This window comes from Tinamus guttatus, unplaced genomic scaffold (genome assembly GCF_059628265.1).
Source record: "Tinamus guttatus ecotype Peru unplaced genomic scaffold, ASM5962826v1 Tinamus_guttatus_pri_ptg000383l, whole genome shotgun sequence".
Classification (NCBI taxonomy): domain Eukaryota; kingdom Metazoa; phylum Chordata; class Aves; order Tinamiformes; family Tinamidae; genus Tinamus; species Tinamus guttatus.
The window spans coordinates 4,683,041-4,703,935 of record NW_028288917.1 but is presented as its reverse complement, the minus strand read 5'-3'; the positions used below and the strand labels follow the sequence as shown (position 1 = coordinate 4,703,935).

At 33.8% G+C, this 20,895-nt stretch overlaps 1 protein-coding gene across 1 annotated transcript in view; it reads left to right on the top strand.

Annotated features, from left to right (window-relative positions):
* Positions 1–20,895, top strand: part of CSMD1 (CUB and Sushi multiple domains 1) — a 994,655-nt gene that overhangs the window by 818,915 nt on the left and 154,845 nt on the right. Inside the window, exons 27-30 of the mRNA XM_088530602.1 lie at positions 6,846–7,037; positions 9,514–9,652; positions 12,430–12,617; positions 14,305–14,499. Coding sequence (XP_088386728.1) covers positions 6,846–7,037; positions 9,514–9,652; positions 12,430–12,617; positions 14,305–14,499 — 714 coding nt within the window. The remainder of the gene's footprint in view (positions 1–6,845; positions 7,038–9,513; positions 9,653–12,429; positions 12,618–14,304; positions 14,500–20,895) is intronic.

Genomic DNA, 20,895 nt, shown 5'->3' with positions numbered 1-20,895 from the left:
TCTAATTACTGTGTTGAAACAGGTCAGTGATGTCTTAAATTTAATCTTCAGCTCCTCTGGACTTCTGAAAGCACTTGCATCCTATGCTAGTCAGTGGTTCATTGTTCTTTATTAACCTGTACAATCTGAAATTTATTTTATTGAGAACTTGCTTATATCTAACTATGCAGTTTGTTTATTTGGGGTTTAATGAAACCAGTAGATGTGGCATAGGAAAGGAACAGCACTGTCAGAGACTTTCTAGGCAGATTACCATTTGTACAGACTCAGCCTCATTTTAACAATACCTAATGATTATACCATAACAGTCAAGACTTTTTTCCTTTGAATTAAATTCTTAATTGTTATAATTTGAGAAACCTGCACCTTTTTTTTTTTTTTCACTAAATGATGCATTTATAGTTCCTCATTTGGTTTCATAGATTTTGTCCTTCAAGAGTACAATGCATCAGGTTTTTATTTTCACCTGTGTCATAATGAATTTTTTTTTATACATCTTTGGAACTGTCTGGCACTTCTAGAGTCAGACCCATCTGTGATAGACCTCTGAATCTATGGAATTGTTAATTTTTTCTCTCTCATAGCTTCTTTAAGCATATAATTCAATTAACAATATTCCTATTTCTGCCTTCATGTACAGGAATGTATTGTGAACTGGAACGTATCTTTTTTTCTTCTTTTTGCTAATGCAGAATAACTAGCAAAAAAGCACTTTTTAAAAAAGATTTCTATCTTACTAGAGCAACTGTAGCCATTCATTTTATTAATCAGAAAATATTAAACAGGAAATATGAAATGATGGCAATTCTGTGCTTGGTTTAGCCTGGCTTGCTTTGTGTTTGTTTGTTTATTTGTTTCTGTTGTCTCCTTGCTTGCCCCAGCTTTGCCCAAATTTGCTGTGATTCCTGACTAAATCTTTAACTTAACAACATAAGACATCAATTATATTAATTGATATTAATTAATTAATATTAATATCAATTGATAAGACATCTATAATAAAATAAACAGCTCATTCCAGTCAGTTAATTAGAATAATTATTTGGAGGTTATTGTCTCTGATGTTGGCACTTTGGTGTTATCTTCCTTCTTCTGGCAAGAGCATGAGCATCAGTGACTCTGTGTTTCTGCCACCAGGCTCTGTGTTTATGACTCTGACAAATCTGTTTTTAAGCAGTGGTATCTGCTTATGTCCAGCTTTTGAATTCTATTTGATCGTATGTCTGTCTACAGAAATACTTACCCTAACTGGGCTATATATCTTGACCTTATACTAGGACACTGTTATCTTAGAAATTGTTCTTTTATTGCTCAGACATCTTTTAATTACTTGCTTAATAGTTTGAACTATTACATTTAAGTAGTAGCAGTATTTCCATGACAGTCTTCATTTCCAGGAATTGCATTTTCAGTGCAATTGTTTAAATCTTAGAAACAATTAAATTATTACCACGAAAGAGGAGTTAGCACAAAAATACTTTTAAAAGAAAGTTACACATAATCACATATATGCCTTACTAAGTAACTGAATCTTGAGCTCAGGAAAAATAAAATGCTCTAAGGAATCACTTGCTAAAAGAAATGAATAGTTGGGCACCAGGATTTAAGATTGCCTTTTAAAGTCTGTAACCTAATCATATTTCATAGCTTGGTTTCTCCTCTTGCTTTCTCTCTTTCTATTAATATTGCATTACATGTTCAGAATAATGCAGTGGCATTAAACATGGAAAAATTATTTCTAACAGAAACATTTTTCTGTTTAATTCTCTTAATGTAAGAGGACTGAAGGTCACTATTTTGAAGAAGTAACCTGTCCTTCCAGATTAGCTCTCTAAAAGCAGTTTTTGAGGTTCCCTCATTCATGCTGCCAATTTTAAAAGAAACCCTACCAATGCATTCAGATTTATTGTGGAACTATTTAGAGTCCTTTGCAGAGATCAGTGTTCATTGAGACTTGCTCTGAATATGGTTCAGTAAACTTAGAATGCTAAATTTCATGTGCAGGCAATTCAAATTCTTCGTGCTGTGTCTCAGAATCCTTGATGCAGTACCAGGGCCTCCAGGTTTGAAACCCAACCTTGTGCTGGTGCAAGACCTGGGCTGAGACATAATGGTGAGGTTTCAAGCAGTGCTGTGTGCTACTTCTGCAACATGATGGCTGCAGACACTCGCTGTTTTATGGAGACCAACCAGGGAGTATAAAATGTCTTAATAGCTATATCTTCTGAAAAGGAGGGAGATCTTGAGGAAAACAGCATATAAATAATCTGATATTTATTCATGCAAGCTTCTGTGCTTCCAACTTAATGGAAGAGACTGATCGGTTTTTTGTTGTTGTTTTGTTGTTTTGTTTTTATATCATTAATGCAAGTCTTCTTTGATCATATACTTAAAATCAGTTTGCATAATTATTAGTCTGTACATATATGATGTAAGACATTTGTCTGCAAGCAAATGCTGTATTTTTTCAGTTATGAAACTGTTGGCTGTTTTGAAATAACTGCAAATCCTATAATGTGCAATGTCTGGGCTTGATATACTAACTCAAATCTGTTACTCAAGCAGTTCTCTCAAAACAGGAGGGAACATAGTTTCAATTTAAAAGCGTAATTCCTGGGGTCCTCTTAATTTTAAAAATATGTAGAAAAAGTAGAGAGAAGTGCAGCAAACATTTGTAGCAACTGGTTCACATGGTCGTTTGCCATAGGCATAGTGAAAACAATATTGATGAAGTGATGATTTTTTTTCCTTGAGCTAGAGTGCAGGCTAAACCAACTGGCAAAAATGTTTTCCTTCAGGTGAAAGATAAATTGGGCACAACTCTAATATACTACTCACAAGGTTGCAGACATAAAAATTTACACTGGGTTATGTTCTCAAAAACAGTGTTCCATTGCTTTTCAGTGAAGATTTAAATCAACTTTGAAGATGTAGTTTGGGTACCAAATCCAAATTGAGATGTAAAATAAGATTTTAGAAAATGATCAAATTCTCAGTACAGGAACCCTACCACAAGGCCAGGCATCTTTTCCAACTGTCCATTCTGTGACACTTCTGAGCCAGCTGAGCAGTTGAGAGAGCAGGAGAGGAGAAATTTGTACAGAGTGATACTTTATAATTTGATGAATATCTTATAATTTAGTTCCTAGAGCACATGTGCAAGTACTGGGAAGCACGGAGTTCTTTTTCTAGCCTACTGAGATCCTAGTCCTGTCTCCTGGCTGTGCTACCTTAGGCATCTAAATATTCCCAGCCATTTCTAAAACTAGTATGTAAGATAGATAAAGTTCATCACCATATATTATTACATGGATTTAGAAGAAAAGAAATTGTTTGTGAAATTAGATGGATGACAGAACTGGCAATTTTCAATGTCTGGATTATATATTAATTCATAGAATATGAATTTTGCTTTTTGAGCAATACCAAATGAAGTAATAGTAGACTTCTAATTTTTGTGAAGTTACAGAACCTCTTGGGAAGTGAGAGCTGTAAAGCAACTTGGAAATGAGAAAAGATGAGAAGCTGACAGCCTGTCTAAATGTTCACTTTACTAGATGACACATCGCTACTTAAATGTCTGGTGTTTTGTTTAATTAGAATCTAGTGTATTTGTCATGATGAAAAGGTTGCTAGTCTCAAAGACATAAGATATCTTCCAAGGCTACAAGAACAATAAAGCAAAAAAGAAATAAGAAAAAGAAAAAAAAGAACAATTTGTGGTTATTACTATGGTTGTCCTTAGAATTTTGAACTTTATATGCAGGAAATGTAGAATAACAACGAAACAAATTTCAAAAGGCATCAGTCCTGTTTGTCTGATGAACACTTGCCTCAGTCAAAAATCCAAGCAAATGATGTGTACTGAGATTTGTATTGCAATACAGCCCTTTAAGAAAAAAGAAAGGAAAACATTCTTTAACAGACATGTACTATAGTAATCTATTTTTAAGAGCAATTATTTTCTGTCAAATAGGAAATTATTTCTCTGGGGTCTTGACCATTCTGTCCTTCCCCTGTAGCCAAGTATATATTTAGTAAAGTGGGCTAATATGAATGGCAGGTAAATTTTCAGAACAGTGCCTAGGGAGTGCTTACACAGTACTCATTAATAGCAAGAGACATTACCTGAATTTTTGGACCAAAACTTATGAATTCTGGAGAAAAAAAGTCTACTGCTGACAAACTGCCATACTTGTACTTCAAATAGAAACAGGAAAACTAGCAATGTATGTGAAATACTATATTGCAATGGGTAAAAAAGGTCACAGAATTTAAATAATAAATTGATAAGCTAAACTCTTGCATTAATAGTGTTTCAGTTCTCATAAACCATATATTGTGATAAAGGGATGTTTTAAGTTTCCCGTGCTCCTTCCATGCTTCTTCCTATGCTACTTTGCTGGAGTATCCATATTACCAATTTAGTATACCATTACCATAATACCATTTTATCGGGCTTCCGTTTTTTTTTTTTTGTTGTTTCTTTTTTTATTCATCATTTTTGCAACCTTTCCCTCTTCTGCAAATTCATATATATGCTTCATGTATTACCAATTATCAAGAAGTCCTCTGAGTGTTCTGTGTTCTCCTGAATTTTCAATTCTTGTAACAAAAAAAAAAGTGGATGAAAGCTCTAAACTGCCATATTTGAATTTAGATTTAACTTAAATATTGTACTTTTACACAGCATCTTTATAGATAAGAGCTTCCAATTTAATTTCTGAATAACTTCCTATCACCTTTCCTACATTCCTACATCTTTCCCAGTACTTCCAAATACTCAGGGCTTGAAGAAATAAGAATTATAGCAGAACATGAAGGTTTATCAGGTTAGATGAAGTAAGAACAACAGCTATATGATTTCCTAATTTATCTGAGGCTGTTGAGGTACAAAATCTTTCCTGGAAAAGTATAAAATTCTCATGAACGCTCACGCTAGAGCTTGCTGTCTTTAGTTTACTCATGTCATTACTTAAAGCAGTGTGAGATGTGAGAGACGTGAGAGAAGCCGTGAACTGGATATAACATTTGATGCTACATAATGAAGTTTGAAAGAGATTAGGCCCTTCTATTGGTAATAACAGAAAATGACAAGTATAAAGACACTTTTTTATGCTCTTGGCCTTTTTTTTTTTTTGCCTGTAATTTGTAATAACATCCTAAAACCCAAGTGCTAGGTGTGCTGCATATTGCTCAAAATACAGAAAGACGTAGTTGCTGCTTCTCCAGAGTGTGTGATAATGCACAGCCAAAGGACAAGATAAATGATAACAGTAGTTCATTAATCAAGGAAGTGATAAGAAACCAGTTATAACCTTGGCATGTGTGTTTTTAGTAAGTTATATGTTATCTCTGAATGCTCCTCATCGGTCTTACCATCTCTTAACAGCATCAGAGCAATACTATACATTGAAGAGCCATCTTCAGATGAGTTGAGATGGATATGAATCAGTAGAGTTGAGATAGATATGATCACTTTAAGAGAGGTGTCTGATTAATGAGCATGGAAGAAAGTATATAAGTCAACTTATTAGGAGAAAAAAGAAAAAAAAAGAATAAATTGATACTAAAGTTTGACATATTTGAAGGATTATCCCTCATGGGGGATTAGCAGATAGGTGTTGTTTAGACGGGGTTCAAGAAGTTTAAACTTGATAGAATGACGACAGAGAAAATGGTACTCATAGGTGCACACAAATATCATCTATGATTTCAGTGTTTGGATTAATAATTTATTTTATTTTATTTTATTTTATTTTATTTTATTTTATTTTATTTTATTTTATTTTATTTTATTTTATTTTATTTGTAAGTTTGGTATGTTCCTTGAAAAGGACGTGTTTGGGGGAGCAGCTTGGTGTGGTGGGTAGCAGAGTGCGGGTCAGTCATTTGGGGAGGGTACCTCCAAAGACTGAGGATATTGCAGGCAGGAGTGTCACCGTGTGGGCAGTAGAAAGCCTGGAGATAGATTTCTGAGAAGACTGGTTTAAGGTGACAGGAAGAAAAACTTCCCAGGGGAGACTGCAAATTTGATGAGTTTGCTGTAACTCATGAAGTTACTGAATTCCTGAAGCCATAAGAAACAAATCCATAGTGGCTGTGGATTTGTGTATGCATTTTTTCGGCCAATTTAGTTGCTTTACCATACTGATTATTCTGCTTGTTTTAATATTGTACTTTTTGACTCTATTGTCTGTATATAAACAGATATATACTATATATGCATGTACATATGTATATATATAGAGAGAGAGAGATATAAACAGATACATATATCTGTTATACAAACTCAGGATGCTGAATATAGGCAAAGTATCTTGCTTAGATTCAGCTGGACTATGAAACTTGTTGCCTGGTCCTGAAATGGGAAATTCAGGACTGTATAAAATTCTAGCAGCTATTTATACATAGCATTTTCACACTGGAGGATATTCAAACCATAAAATTATGTTATCTACATGATGATACTTGCCCTATTGTATAAAAGGCATCATGGTGCATAAAGAAATTTGCTTTGATAACTGGACCATTAAAGTGATAAAAAGGAGTTACTAGCCCTTTTGATACATTTACTGGACAAAAAAAAAAAAAAGGAAAAAAAAGAAAAAGCATTTATCTCCTCTCAGACTATATTTCATACTAAGAAAATTTTATAGTAAGAAAGCATAAACATGTATTTTGGTCATCAAATTCTCCTAGAAATAACGGAGCAAAGTGCCTATTGTAACTGATGATGAAATAATAGTGCCTCAGGTTGAAATGTTCTTATAAAAATATTGTGCTTTTAGTTATGGATGTTTAGTACCTAATCTTAATGTTTTTAATTCATGGTTCCCCTATAGCTTCCATTGCATCAACCTGTAACGATCCTGGGACACCACAGAATGGCACCAGATATGGAGACAGCAGAGAGCCTGGGGACACCACAACCTTTCAGTGTGATCCTGGCTATCAGCTTCAAGGACAGGCTAAAATTACATGTGTGCAACTGAATAACCGATTCTTTTGGCAGCCAGACCCACCTACATGCATAGGTAATGAGATGAATGTTAGTCCGTGCTTAAGATTAATGCAAAATATATTTCTAGTTAAACTACTGGACATAAGGTTGGACTAATGCCCTCTTTAAAACTCAGTTCTTAGTATTTAACACTGACTGTCTCATTCTCAAGAATAATATCATTTTGGATGTTATTTTCATGTTCTCTTCTGTCTTTTAAACTGTATATTATTTTGAAATTCTCCAAGTCTGTCATAAATAATAAAGCAGAAGAGGTGATTTGGATTTTTTTTCTTTTTTTTTTTCATTGTGTGGCAAATGAAATCTCTTATAGTGGTGTTCTCTATAGTAATTTAGTTACATAAATTTTGATTATTAATTCTGAAGATGCTCTGAGTTCTCTTATATGTTAAGTACTCACTCTGCATAATCTTAGAGAACTACAGAGATTTTTCTCATTTTTTTTTTTTTTTTAGTAGTAATAGTAGTAGAATGTATGTTGGAAAGATAGATTCAGAGGAGAAGTCTACCTGAAAATGCTGTTGAAAGAAATGAGATATTTTGTTCATTTGCATAACAAAAGAGGTGGGAGAAATCGTATCTTCTCACTTTGAAAAAAGTTTTGATTCTTGGTAACACAGTACGTGCAGTTTTGGGTTTTGGTCAGTAGGCTAGTAACTAGCCTAGTAGTCTCAATGAAATGGGTTTAACAACATCAGTGTAGCTCTTCTAAGGTTACAATTCCCATGTCCTTGAAAAATTATCTGCTATGTATAGTATTTTGTTATATTTTTATCATTATGTTGCATATTGATTTATAATTAAATATTTTACTGATTTCTGAAGACCAGATATATTCAGCTTTAAGTATAATGTAATATAATATAGAGTATAGATATAATAAAGTATAAAATAATGCTTTCTGCAGGCCCTTTGAGAAAGGTGCTTACCAGTGTCTTTTGAATGTTTTATTTGCAGTGTATGAACAACAACATGAAAACATTTCCTAAATCTATTGGGATTATTCCCAAATTATTAAAAAAAAAACAAATAATTTAAAGACATATAGTGCCTAAAGATTTAGAAGCTCTGTGCTGTTTCTGTAAGCTCCAACTTCCATCATTCATTTTTTTATTATCTAGCAAAAAAAAAAGAGTTCATGTCGAAAAAATGATTTACATATATTTATTTTTCCATATACTCACAGTGACTTTGAAGGGGAAAGTGGTTTAAAGTAGTCTTTATTATAGACATGCCAGTCTTAGAAACCCCAGATTATCCATTATGTGCTGTTTTAAAAATAACCACGAATTATTTTTCCAATATGCTGAGGATGAGTTTTATTTAATAAGTGTACTTTTTAGTACTTTGAGCATTGTCAGCAATGCATTCATGGTACTTTAATGTTTTTAGATGCATTTATACTTTATAACATTCCTTAGAATATGGTTATCTCAGGCTGAATCATGAGAACATACTGAGAATATGTGAATAATTTTCTGGAATAATTTGTTTATAAATAAAACCAGAACAAAATCAAACAAAAATACTGTACCAAAAATTCAGAATGAAAAAGAAAAACATCCAATCACTTCTTCCACCCCCCAAAACAAAACCTGGTGAAAAAATAGACCAAACAAAAATAAATAAAAATACTTTGGTTTGTTTTCATTAACAGTAGCTACATTAACATTTCTTTTCAGACCAGGAGTATGTTTTCAGAGCAAGTATTCCTGATCATTCTTTGGTTCTCAGTGTCGAGTTGTCTTGGAGCTTTTGAATTAAACTAAGTGCACCTGATGTGCTTTGGCCGCAAATGATCATTCAGAACTTCAGATCAGCATAGAAATGGTCTGATATAACCCTGTCTTAAAATGGGCAGTGCAGTATGCCAAATAGTATCTACACTTTGGCTCTCCAGATCCATTTCTATCACTTTGGATGACTTGGTGATACAGATACAGCCTGTGTTGACTGTTATTCTTTTTACTTAGAGTTCTATATGATCATCACCTTCGGAAGCTGGAAACCTTACATGCTTAAAGGTGATACTCAATGCATACTAACTGAATGTATATTTTTTGGGAAGCCTCTGAACCTTTGATATCGGTAATACTTTTACTGAGTGAATCAATCTATTTTACTTCACTTTTATGGTCAAAAGAAAGTGCATCATGAATCATACTGTTGAACTTTCCCAGTTCTTAAGGTAAAGTATTTTCCAGGGCAAAAGAGATACCTCAGTTCAATACAGGTGTGATTAAATCACAGCAAGACAGTCCACAACCTCCTCCTTGACTTGGTTTTTTATTCTTCTAGGGAAAACTTTCCTTTTTTTTAAAGCATTTTTTCTGGAAAATGCAAAAAGAAATTTGTTAAGTAGGAATGGGGGGGTTAGGCACTAATTAAAAAGAAAATGCACAAGTGAGTTTGCTCCTATTTCAGCAACTAGCACATTCTTGGGAATTTAACATGTGACTACATCCCTATTTCTTTTTTCGTTGTGACAGCTGCATGTGGAGGAAACCTGACAGGCCCGGCTGGAGTTATTTTATCACCTAACTATCCACAGCCCTATCCTCCTGGGAAAGAATGTGACTGGAGGATAAGAGTAAACCCTGATTTTGTCATTGCCTTGTTATTCAAAAGGTACCATTTCTAGATGAATGCCTCTGCTTAACAGGTTTTTAAATGTCACATCTAAAAATGGAATCATTTATCATATTCCCTAGCTCAGCTCTGGAGTGTACATGTACTGTGTGCTATATCATTGCTTCCAAATAATGTAAAAGAAGATAACATAGTTATATGGCAGTTTTTAGTACAAAATATGTACTTGAATAACAAAACTCTCTGTGACCTATAAGACATAAACCTTAAAAAACAATGACGTTGCTTGTTAGAAATGCTAAATTTATATTGTGGTGGCTCACAGAAGGGACTTGAAATACATTGGAAATTCATTCTAAAAAAAAAAAAAAGATTTAAAGATTTTAGCTAGTACAGACTAAATGTGTTTTACTGGGAGTTCATAGATCAGACTATATATATGTGTATATATATATATATATGAAATAATATTTTACTCAATTTTGGCCAAGAAATAAGAGAGTTAGAGATGTTTAGATTATGTTCTCATTATTTTAAACATTTATTTACTCCAGGTACCTCCAGGTACCTCCAGGTACTCATTGGTTGATATTTATAAAAATATTTTTAACATAAACATAAGTTCAAGCATGTAAGACCATTTTTAGGTGGTTAGTTTAACTTTTTTTTTTTTTTTTTTTTTTGAATCAGGCTATCATCATCTTGGCTGTTTTGTATTTTTTTTTCTTATTTTGCTTCCATATCTTTTTTCTGTCCTAACTGTGAATGGTAATATTACTGCAGATGCCAGTGTGGCAGCAATCAACTCTAGCTCTTTTAGAAACAGATAGTGACATATGCTGAGTTTTCTTGTGTAAAATTTGCATGCTTTTGGAGGGAAATCAGTCTGCTTGTTGGTTAACTTGTTTTCTAATGAAATGTTGATGTACAGGTATGAAATAATTAAAGCCTAAGAGACTAGCAAATTCAAGAATGTGATTATTTTTCAGTTATTTGATCAAATAACAGTAGGAAATAAGAATACATATCTACATATCTACCTAACTATACTCTTGAAAATGCCATATAGTAGGTAGGGTAAATGGGCGTGTTAAGCAGCATATTATTGTGGATTTCATAAATAATCAGTTCAAATATTCCATTTCAAGGAGAATGAAATGAACTTATGGTTATATAATATACAGGTTTGTTTGTGAATCCAATGTTAGGGATTACAAATGCTAACACTTTAATGGATGCCATTTGCTATTCATGCTGTATTTCCAATACAATTTATAAATGATCACAGTTCAGCTTTGCACACTATACTTCTTATCTTCCCTCACTGTGATATTATCTGCTAAAGTTCTTAAATTCTTCAGACAGAAATCTTCCTTAGAAACCCACAAGAAGAGGTTATGCTCCAGCTACCCAGGTTTTTGAACTACATTTACAAAACCATTCGATTTTGCAGAATATTTCTGGAAACTCATCAGTCTTCTGACTCACTGGGATATAGGTCCTTTTAAACTGCATATCGAGAGGTTGTTAATCTTATGAATATATTTAGAAATCTGTAAAGGAAAAAAGGAAAATTGAAATACAAATTAACAAGGGAAAAACAGCACTATTATCTGTGATATGGTGATCAAACAGACAAAAATGAAAGTTTTGATGACATTTTCTGTTTATTTTTTTGGTATCTACATAACAAGCTAATACAGAATCATATTTAATGAATAAGCTGGAGTGTGAGTACATTCTGGTGCCTTCATATAAGAGAAAATAAGCATGATACTACAATTTTACAAATACGTTTTGTATTAGAACACAAATAACTTAATGCACTGTCACAAAAGACCCTCTAATTTATCTGAAATGTCAGTGTAGAAATAGCTCCCTCTGTCATCCTTATAATAACGCTTTTTTAGCAGCATGTACACAATCTACTTTCCTAACATGCCACTTTCTGTTCATTTTACCTTACCCTTCGACTTCTCAGGCACTGTACTACACCTAAGTCCTGTATTATTCTCAAGGAGGTGGTTTTGAGAGGGCAGCCATGTTCTGCTTAGGATGAAGATGTGGGATGAGAAGAAGAGATGCAGTGTATTTGTCAAATATGCTTTGGCCACTAAAAGCCATTGCCCTGCACAATTTCCTTTTTCTCATTTTGGTCTATAGACTATTTCTTTATTTTTTTTTTCTGACTCTTAACTGTCTGTCTTAGCTAGAATTTCAAAGCATATATTTTTTGACTACGCTTTCTTCTTGAAAATAGAGAATGAAATAGTCTTTATTCACTTTCATTTTTGTGTGGATGTTAACATTTGTCATTACCTAGAGAAGTCCCTCCTGTTGATTTACCAGATTCTAAATGCGGTTTAGACCAGGTTCTAAATGGTGACTTTATGTTTACAGTTGCTGGAATTAATCTCCAATTTAGCCAGCTAAGACCTATACTTCTAAGCTAAGCTGGCTGAATCCTTACTATGCTTAGTGGTAAGAGGCAACCTTCTGCAAAAGGTGATACATTCTATCTTGAGAAAAGTGTTGAGATAAGTAGGAGCAGGTGCTTCTTTCCAAATGACCATAGATAAGACTGTTACCTAAGGCCAAATGGTAGATACCTACCTTTTATAGAAGCTTAGAGGTATCCAATCAACAGCGAAGAGAATTCCACTGAAATAATGTTTTCACTGTGAATCATATTTAAGAATATATTTTATGTATGGAAAAAAATATGTGTTAGGTAAAAGATCCGCAACCAAAGTCACAGTAGTGTTTAGTCCATGAAAGAAATCTGAAGATTGATTCTCTTTTTCCTTCATTTTCAGTTTCAACATGGAACCCAGCTATGATTTTCTACATATTTATGAAGGAGAAGATTCTAACAGTCCTCTAATTGGCAGTTTCCAAGGTTCACAGGCTCCTGAAAGAATAGAGAGCAGTGGTAACAGCCTGTTTCTGGCTTTTCGCAGTGATGCTTCTGTTGGAATGTCAGGATTTGCCATTGACTATAAAGGTACTGTTTCCACTTTAAAATGCAGAAGAAAATAAAAGAAAAAGAAATGTAATTTAGGACTTACTAGGACTAAAACCTGTTTACTTCTAGACATACTAATATTGAACTGTGATATACCTCTTTGCACCAACATACATGCCAATACATTTTCCTCTGCACTTTCCTGGCAAGGAACATGCTGAACTGCACACACATTTTTTAAATAACAGTACAGCCAGGAAATCTTTGTGGTTTTTTTGGTAGCTATTACTAGTCAATCAGAAAGTGAGTTAGTGATAGTTGAGCTATCATTTCACTAAGACATGTACGCTTGGACACCACAGAAGGCTGCTTTCTCTTCTGTTCTCAGATTCTGTCTCTAGCTTTATTGCCATCTCCACTCAGATTTTTAAGCTGTTTTGCACCAGCAGATGTGCTGCCTCAGTTTTTTGTTCTTGACAATGGAAGTAAAAATCTGTACTGTACGTGGCCAAAAAAAAAGAGAGAACAATTGTAAGGAATATAGAAGTAACGTACCAGTGAAAGGGAGAGAGGTTAACAAGAAATAGTAAACTGATTTTATATTTAATCTGTAACTTTCATCTAGCTTCAGACTTTTTTCTACATGTAGATTAGCCAACATTTTCCATTCCAAAGTAACTATGATACTGTCATAGGTAAAATCTTAGTCTCTTCATTTCTACCTAAAATTGAAATAAACAAAACTAGAAAACAGTTCCAGGAAATAAAAATGTGTTGTCTTCAGGGAAGAAAATGGGAAGTTGAGCAAAAGTTGATAAGGAGATAAAGATGGCCTCTTTGATATGTATATGCAACAATAACTACTTGCACTTTTTAGCTATGTTGTATTTTCTATTCTCAGCATAGTCTGATAAATGTATAGCTAAATGCAACTATAATTGAAATGAAAAAAAACCCAGAACCACAGAACATATATACTTTTAAATGATAGTGTGTTAGTAAGCTTGCTCCAAATAATTGAATGCTTAAGTATGTTAATCTTTTATATAAAATTTAATATATTAGATTTTTAGTAATTGACATCCATTTTTGCTTTGTAAACTTTTTTTTGCCTATTTCATTTATTTAGTTAAAAGGATTTTTTTCTACCCATAAATGCCTTCTATCTGAAGATCATCACAGTTTTGATAAGTCTTTTCTAAGACCTTACTACCCCATACCTTTTCCTTGTGTTTTAACTTCTTTGTATTTTTGACTTCTTTGTATTTTGATTTTCTTTGTATTTTGATCAAAGAAGATGAATGAAATCCTGAAATGAAATATTAGCCTTTACAGTCCATTTATTACTAGATCCTCTTATAAATGAAAGAGAAAGGAGCCGTGCATTTCTGTTTTTAAGTTACTTTGTAGCTCATCAGCTTTCTAACCAGAAGTTATTGAGCGCTGAGTATCATATTTGGTTAACATAGAATAGTGTTAAGTTGTGCACTGTTGAAATGGCAGTTTTTTTCTTTTAGATTTCATTGAAGTCAGTCATTCAGTTTTGGCAAATTAAACAAGTAAGAGGTAGGAGAAAAATACTGTAGCTTAGATCTCCTCAGTATTATTTCCTTGACCAGCTCACCAGTCTTCTAGGCAAACTGATGGCAAAAAAAGCACTGCAAATTCTTTTTCTTTTCTTTTTTCTTTTTTTTTTTTTACTTTTTTCTTCTATTCTTTTTATCAGAGAAACCACGTGAGGCTTGTTTTGACCCCGGGAACATTATGAATGGAACTAGAATTGGAACAGACTTTAAACTTGGTTCAACTATTACCTACCAGTGTGACTCTGGATATAAAATTATTGATCCTTCAACTATAACATGTGTAATTGGTCCCGATGGAAAGCCAGCATGGGACAGAGCATTGCCATCTTGTAATGGTATGTATTGTTATCTTACAATTTCTTGTGCCTCCACAGTGGCTTATTAAAGCTTATAAAGAAAAAAAAAAGAAAAAATATTTTAAAAATGTCTTTAAAGTCTGAAGTTACCCAATAAAGTCACATTGGCAGTAATGATCACAAAGAATTATTTGAGGTCTCCCATAACATGAATTTCAGTGGAAGACTCTGTGATCTAGGTAAGAATCCACTAAAAATAAACTAAAAAAAAAGGTGTTGGGGGGGGACACTTTCAGTAAGTATTCTGAACTATCTTTCTGTTGTTTTCTTTTATTCTCTTTGCTTGCTGCATCTATTTACTGTTTTTTAGACTGTAACTTTTTTAAGCTGGTCCTGCCCTTTCACTAAAACAGGCCTTCAGACTGAGAACCCAAACAGATAATTATTCTTACTAACAGTGTCATTATGTATTTATAATAATAGGGATTTCTCTGTGCTCCCAGATGATCTTAGATGTATTGTTTTCAGGTATGATCTTGTTAGTGTTATTAATTTGGAACTGTTTTTTAAAAAAAAGGTAGCTCCTTAGCCAGTATGAGCATTATTAATTAAGTAGTGCTTAGAGCAAGGACTGGGGACTAGAAATCGATTGCCTCATTAGACTTAAGTTGTTAGACTATTTCCTGCTGTGCTTTTGATCCAGGCCACCAAGAACACTAAAGCTGCTGGCACAGTGAAGGAGCAGGCGTGAGGCAAGGCAAGCATGTGAACTTTGCTGGCAGGCAACTTATATATGTTTCTGGATAAGGGTACTAGTAGTAGTACTGGTACTTGCTGTGGCCAGCTGTGCTATTCGGTCTCAAGGCCAGAGAAGAGGCTTTTGTATTGTTTTGTTTCCAGAGTAGCCATAGCCTAAGGCTGTTTCTGCACAGCTAAATAGAGGAAGGAAAAATGGAATTAGTTGTTGGTTATTCTCACTGCTTGATACTACTACACTCCAGCTGTGAAAACACCATGCTGTTAAGACATGGGTGCAACTCTCACATTATTTCATAGTCTTTGAACTGCACACACAGATGCACAAAATAAGAATATTGTTTTAATGCCACATAAACATCTAGTGGAGTCCAGAGGACAAGAGCATTCTACAGTGTGGCATGCTCTGAATGTGGGTATGACCATGGCTTTGTTTATTTAGCAGTTTAGATGTAGGCTCAGGGTGTGTCTGCACTGCTAAATGACAAAAGGCCTGAGAAGCAATTCCTAGTCATAGTCACACTGTCTAAGGCTAGTTCTTTGTGCTTAGTTAACACTGCCTAGCACTTGGCCCTGTGTTCATCTGAGCCTGCTTGGCCTTAAGCCATGCTTTATTTGCATGTACACAAGGGGGGCTCACATCAAAGTATCTTAGATTACATAGAGGTTGTGTTTTAGTTCACTAGAACATACACTTAAACCTATAGCATGAACCTGAAACAATATGTGCTTTGAGATATGGTATAATGGCATACAGAGCTATGCAAGACTGCTGTTCTGTGGCACAGAGAAAAGTAACCCTAATGCAGGCTCATCCTTAATGCCCTTCCAGCATGGACCCGGAGTGAACTGTTTCCAGCACCTGTGCATGGCCTTGGAGACAACCAGTTGATGGCTGCTTTGATCCATATGATAATTTGTTAAATTTCAGCCAGTCCAAATTTGACAAATTCTCTGTATGTCTTGCACTAATAGCTTTTAGGAAAATTGCAACTGCTTCATAATAAATATAAAGAAAATGAATGACCTTATATTTTGGAAAGTCTTAGTTACAATATCCTACAAATAATATCTTGAGTTGCTTTATATTTTGAGAAAACTTGGTCTAAGAAGTAGAAAGCAAAATAAGGCCTCCTTATCTGGTACTTAAATTCAGTAAGGCAGAAAAGGTTTTATGGGAACTCTTTAAATAAGTATAACTATAGCACATATATATTGCACATATAACTGTAGCTATGCTTATAATTTATATTTTTATCAAATATTTTTATTCACATACGTAGATTAAATTATTAAGTAGTGGTATGTTCTTAAAAAAAATCTTTGTTATCTCTTTCAATTTCTACAAAATAGCTTCATTATGCCAAATAAAATCAGCTTGAGTTGATAAAATAAGTTAAATCTAAATTAGAAAAGTTTTTTTTTTCTTTACGAGACAACTCCAGAAAAATCACTATTCATATAATTAGCATTTCTACCTTTATCTTTGGATTTAGACAGTTTGTTTTGTAGCATAGGCAAACTGAAACCTATATAAAACACAATCTGCTCTCTTTTATGTCCAACTGAAAGCTGATTTAGCAGATCAAACATGATAATTGTGTATCTCTGAATATACATTTCTTTTGGAAGATTGATCAGAACTGTTAGAATAGTTTTAATTCAGTTATGTCCCTCTAAGAATTTTTTCCCCAAACCTGAAAACCAATCAACACAAGATTTTTGGAGGAAATAAATTATCTACTAGTAATTTTCTAAGCATAGATGGATTCTGTCCAATCTATTTTTCTTTCAGTAATAGGGTTTGTTGAAGAGTGGGAACAGCTAGGCTTTTTATGTTTTTCAGATATTCCTGATAAATTCTTATTATTGAGAATTGGAAGGAATACTTCTTTCTCTCTTATCTGGTTATGGAAATTATCTTTCAAGAAAAAGACATAGAGGTATTATTGTTTTTGGTGAGGGAGAAGCATTGAAATCTTAAAAGTGTTCCATTGGAACACCTCATCCCTCCGTGTTATGTAGCGTAAGTCAGATCTAGAAACTGGACTCCAGAGGAGTAATAGATTTTAAGAGGTAAAATTGTAATTAATGATAATTTCTTATTGAGTTCTTCAGAATCTAGCTGTAAATATAATGTCAAAAATTTGAAAAGCAAGCGAACAGTTTACTGCCATGAAATTTTGTTGATACATGTGGAACTGATCATAGCGGTGAAAGCTATAATTAGTGGTCTGTGTCTGTCAGGTCATTTCTTGTGTTGCTTATTGACATGCTCACTTAACATAAGTGAATAAAAAGGAGTGACGAATCTATATTATAGTCTCAAGCCATAACTTTAATTCCTTTTTAAAAAAAAAATCTTTTTATTTTTTTTTATTTATTTTTCCTACTAGCATGCTGGAAATAGCTTGTGATTGGTTTTCCTTTGAGATACAGTCTAATTCTGAATGGCATCTCTGAAATTGTGCGTCTCCTGTTTTTGACAAGTAAGGATTACTATAGAGCTATATAATGCTGAAATAACAATACTGCTGAAATAACAGTATTACAAACTTGGCTGATATATGCCAGAATAGCCTCTATATGTTGATTAACCTCATATTATTTAAATCTAGAATTCGGGGTTACCAGTTGCTTGCACTATCTCTCTGTTAGCTAGGCAAATGAGACAGTCTTGTATGTTATAATGAAATGTTAGTTCTCAACATTTTGAAAAATACAAATTTGGATACAGTTCTGGAGAAGAGATTGTAGGGTGTTTTGTTTTGTTTTGTTTTCTGACAAAAATACCTAGCCCCCTTAGGATTAGCAATATGATTTCTGATGTAGATTTAAATACAAATGTACACATACTGGACAGACTAGAGGGAATGTCTAAAGCAAGGAAAACTTGCCCTTAGTGGTGAAGGATCAGGTTAGCTAACATTTAAGCAAACTAGACTGAAGTCTACGGGACGTGTTTGGCTGCACCAGTGAATGCTGAGGGAGCTGAATGATATCCCTGCGAAGCAATTCTGAGTCATCTTGGAAAGATCATGGAATCAGGAGAGGTTCTTAAGGAAAAGAAAATGTAATTTATTTTTCTGAAGAAAGCAAATGTGACTCTTCAAGAAGAACAAGAAGGAGGATATAGGGAACTACAGGCCAATTAGTCTCACTTTGATCCTTGGAAGTCATTTTCAGGCACATGGAGGACAAGAGGGTGATCAAAGGGGCAATTGTGCTTAAACAAGCCTTCTAGCAGATACATGAGATGACTACCTGATGGATAAGAGCAGTAGATTATGTTTATCTCAGCTTCAGTAAGGCTTTGACACTGTCCCCCATAACTTCTTTGTAGACAAGCTGATGAAGTATAAGAACTATGAAATGGACAGGGAAGTAGATGGAAAACTGCCTGAACTGCTGGACTGAAGAAGTTGTAATCAGTGGTGCAAAGTCCAGTAGGAGTCCCACCACTCATGGAGTATCCCAAGGGTTCATTCTGGCTTCAATACTATTTGACTTCTTTATTTATGACCTGGGCAGTGGGACAGGATGTATCCTCAGATGATACAGAACTGGGAGTGGTTGATACTCAGGTGGTTGTGCTGCCATTCAGAGGGACCTCAACACTCTGGAGGACTGGCCAACCGGAAGCTCGTGAAGTTCAACAAATGAAAATGCCAAGTCCTGTCCTTGGGAAGGAATGACACCGAGAACTGGTCCAGGCTGGGGGACTGGCCAGCTGGAGAGCAGATTCGCAAAGATTGATTGGGCATCCTGGCAGCCACCCAAGTTGGCTGTGAGCCAACAATGTTTCCTCACAGTAATGGCTAGTGGTATCACTGGTTACATTAGAAAGAGCATTGCCAACAGGACAAGAGATGGTCCTTCCCTTCTATTACCTCTTTTTCATTAAGTTGTCATGATTAGATCACTTTATCTGATTTTTTCCTGGCCACTTGCTACCTCATCTTAATTCTACTTCCTTCAAGGTTATGGGGAAATATATTAAGCAACACAAACTCAATGGGAACTTTGTAAATTTGTTTTCTCCTTTCTTACTAGCTTCATTTATGGCAACTAACATAACTATTGAACTTACTGAGCAACATATTTTGGGAAGCTATGTTCAAAGAAATGCTGCCAGCTTTATCTACTATTTCAGCTTTATCCATTATTTCAACACTTTATTCTTAGAACTCTAAGAGATTAATGAGGCTCACATTTCCTTTGTGGCAACCATATACACTATATCTTTCTCTTATAGTTGTATTTGACATTAACCTTTCAATCATTATATTAGAGAAATAAATCATTGTTCTCAATTCTCAGCAATCTGGAAGAGTTTTTCATTTATTATCTGATCCTCATGTCTTCTCAGTTTGTAATCTATCAGCTTGTTCCAACACCCAGTCACTGGTAACTTATTTATTATTATATTAAAATACTTAATAGAAAGCAAACGATAATGCAGCTGAGTGGAAATTAAATGCAAAGAAATAATTGAACCTTTTGTTCTTACCCATCTTTTGCTATTCCTTATAGTTTCCAGTAATCTGGCAATCAAACCAAGTTTTTAACAAACTTACTTTCAGTAATAAATAAGTAAAATAATTTTCTTTCTTTTCTTTTTCAGTATAGTTAATTCACTTTAGTATAATGTTTCTTCTATGTTTTTAGTACAATTTAAAAATATTAACACTGCCTATATATTCAATACTATATTTGATGTTTCTGGCTGATTATTATTTTCACAAAAGTACAAGTAGCAAGTCCTATCATATGTTATTTTTCTGCATGGAGTTAAGCAATTTGGCTGCTATGGCATGTTTAAAAATATACCCTTTATATTCTGTTTTCTTGAGTTACCTTAAAGTAAGTCATAAGGGTATGTTTTTTAAAAATGAATTACTTGGTAAGCCATGCAGATAGACTGAAGTTACCTCCAGAAGCACATACTCCAGTTTACAGTTTTCCTCAAATTTAACAGGTCAAGGTACATAATATTTTGCTTAGCAATATTTCTGCTTTTCTGCTTTTTAGACACCCAATGTTGTTTAAAGTAGACATTACAAGCATCTCATTATCACATTAATTATTACCTTGGAATAAGAAATATAAGCACTGAGGCAGAAAATTAAAGAGCAGTCATGGAGCTATGGCTAACTAATTTACCGTCTATCCCCTGTTTCAGTATTATATTATATTATATAACTACAGAAGAGTTTTAACAAATAAAAAGACATTTTATGTATTACCAATTTTCAATAAAGAACTGTGATGTAATTTCCTTGAAAGATGATTTCTAAAATTAAAAATGTTTAGTTATCTGCATGCACTCAAACTCAGTGTGAGATATTGATGTTTATTTTGTCAAAGTACAGACATTGTTTTAGGAGCTATGTCTGTTTGAGGCTTTTATTTCTGGATTTAAGAGAGTAGAGGATTCAAGTGAACATTTATATTAATTTTTCATTTTATAATATTAAATAAATGATACAAGAATAGATGTTAATAGATATTAATAGATAAATAAATAAATGATACAATAATAGATATTATTGTTATCAGAAATTATTTTTGAAAAATGTTACTGTGCTTTAAAAACCCCAACTAAGATCAAAGATATAAATATCCCCAAAATAAGCAAAAGGAGTTAGCAGCTTGCAAGTTAAACCATAAGTCATTTTT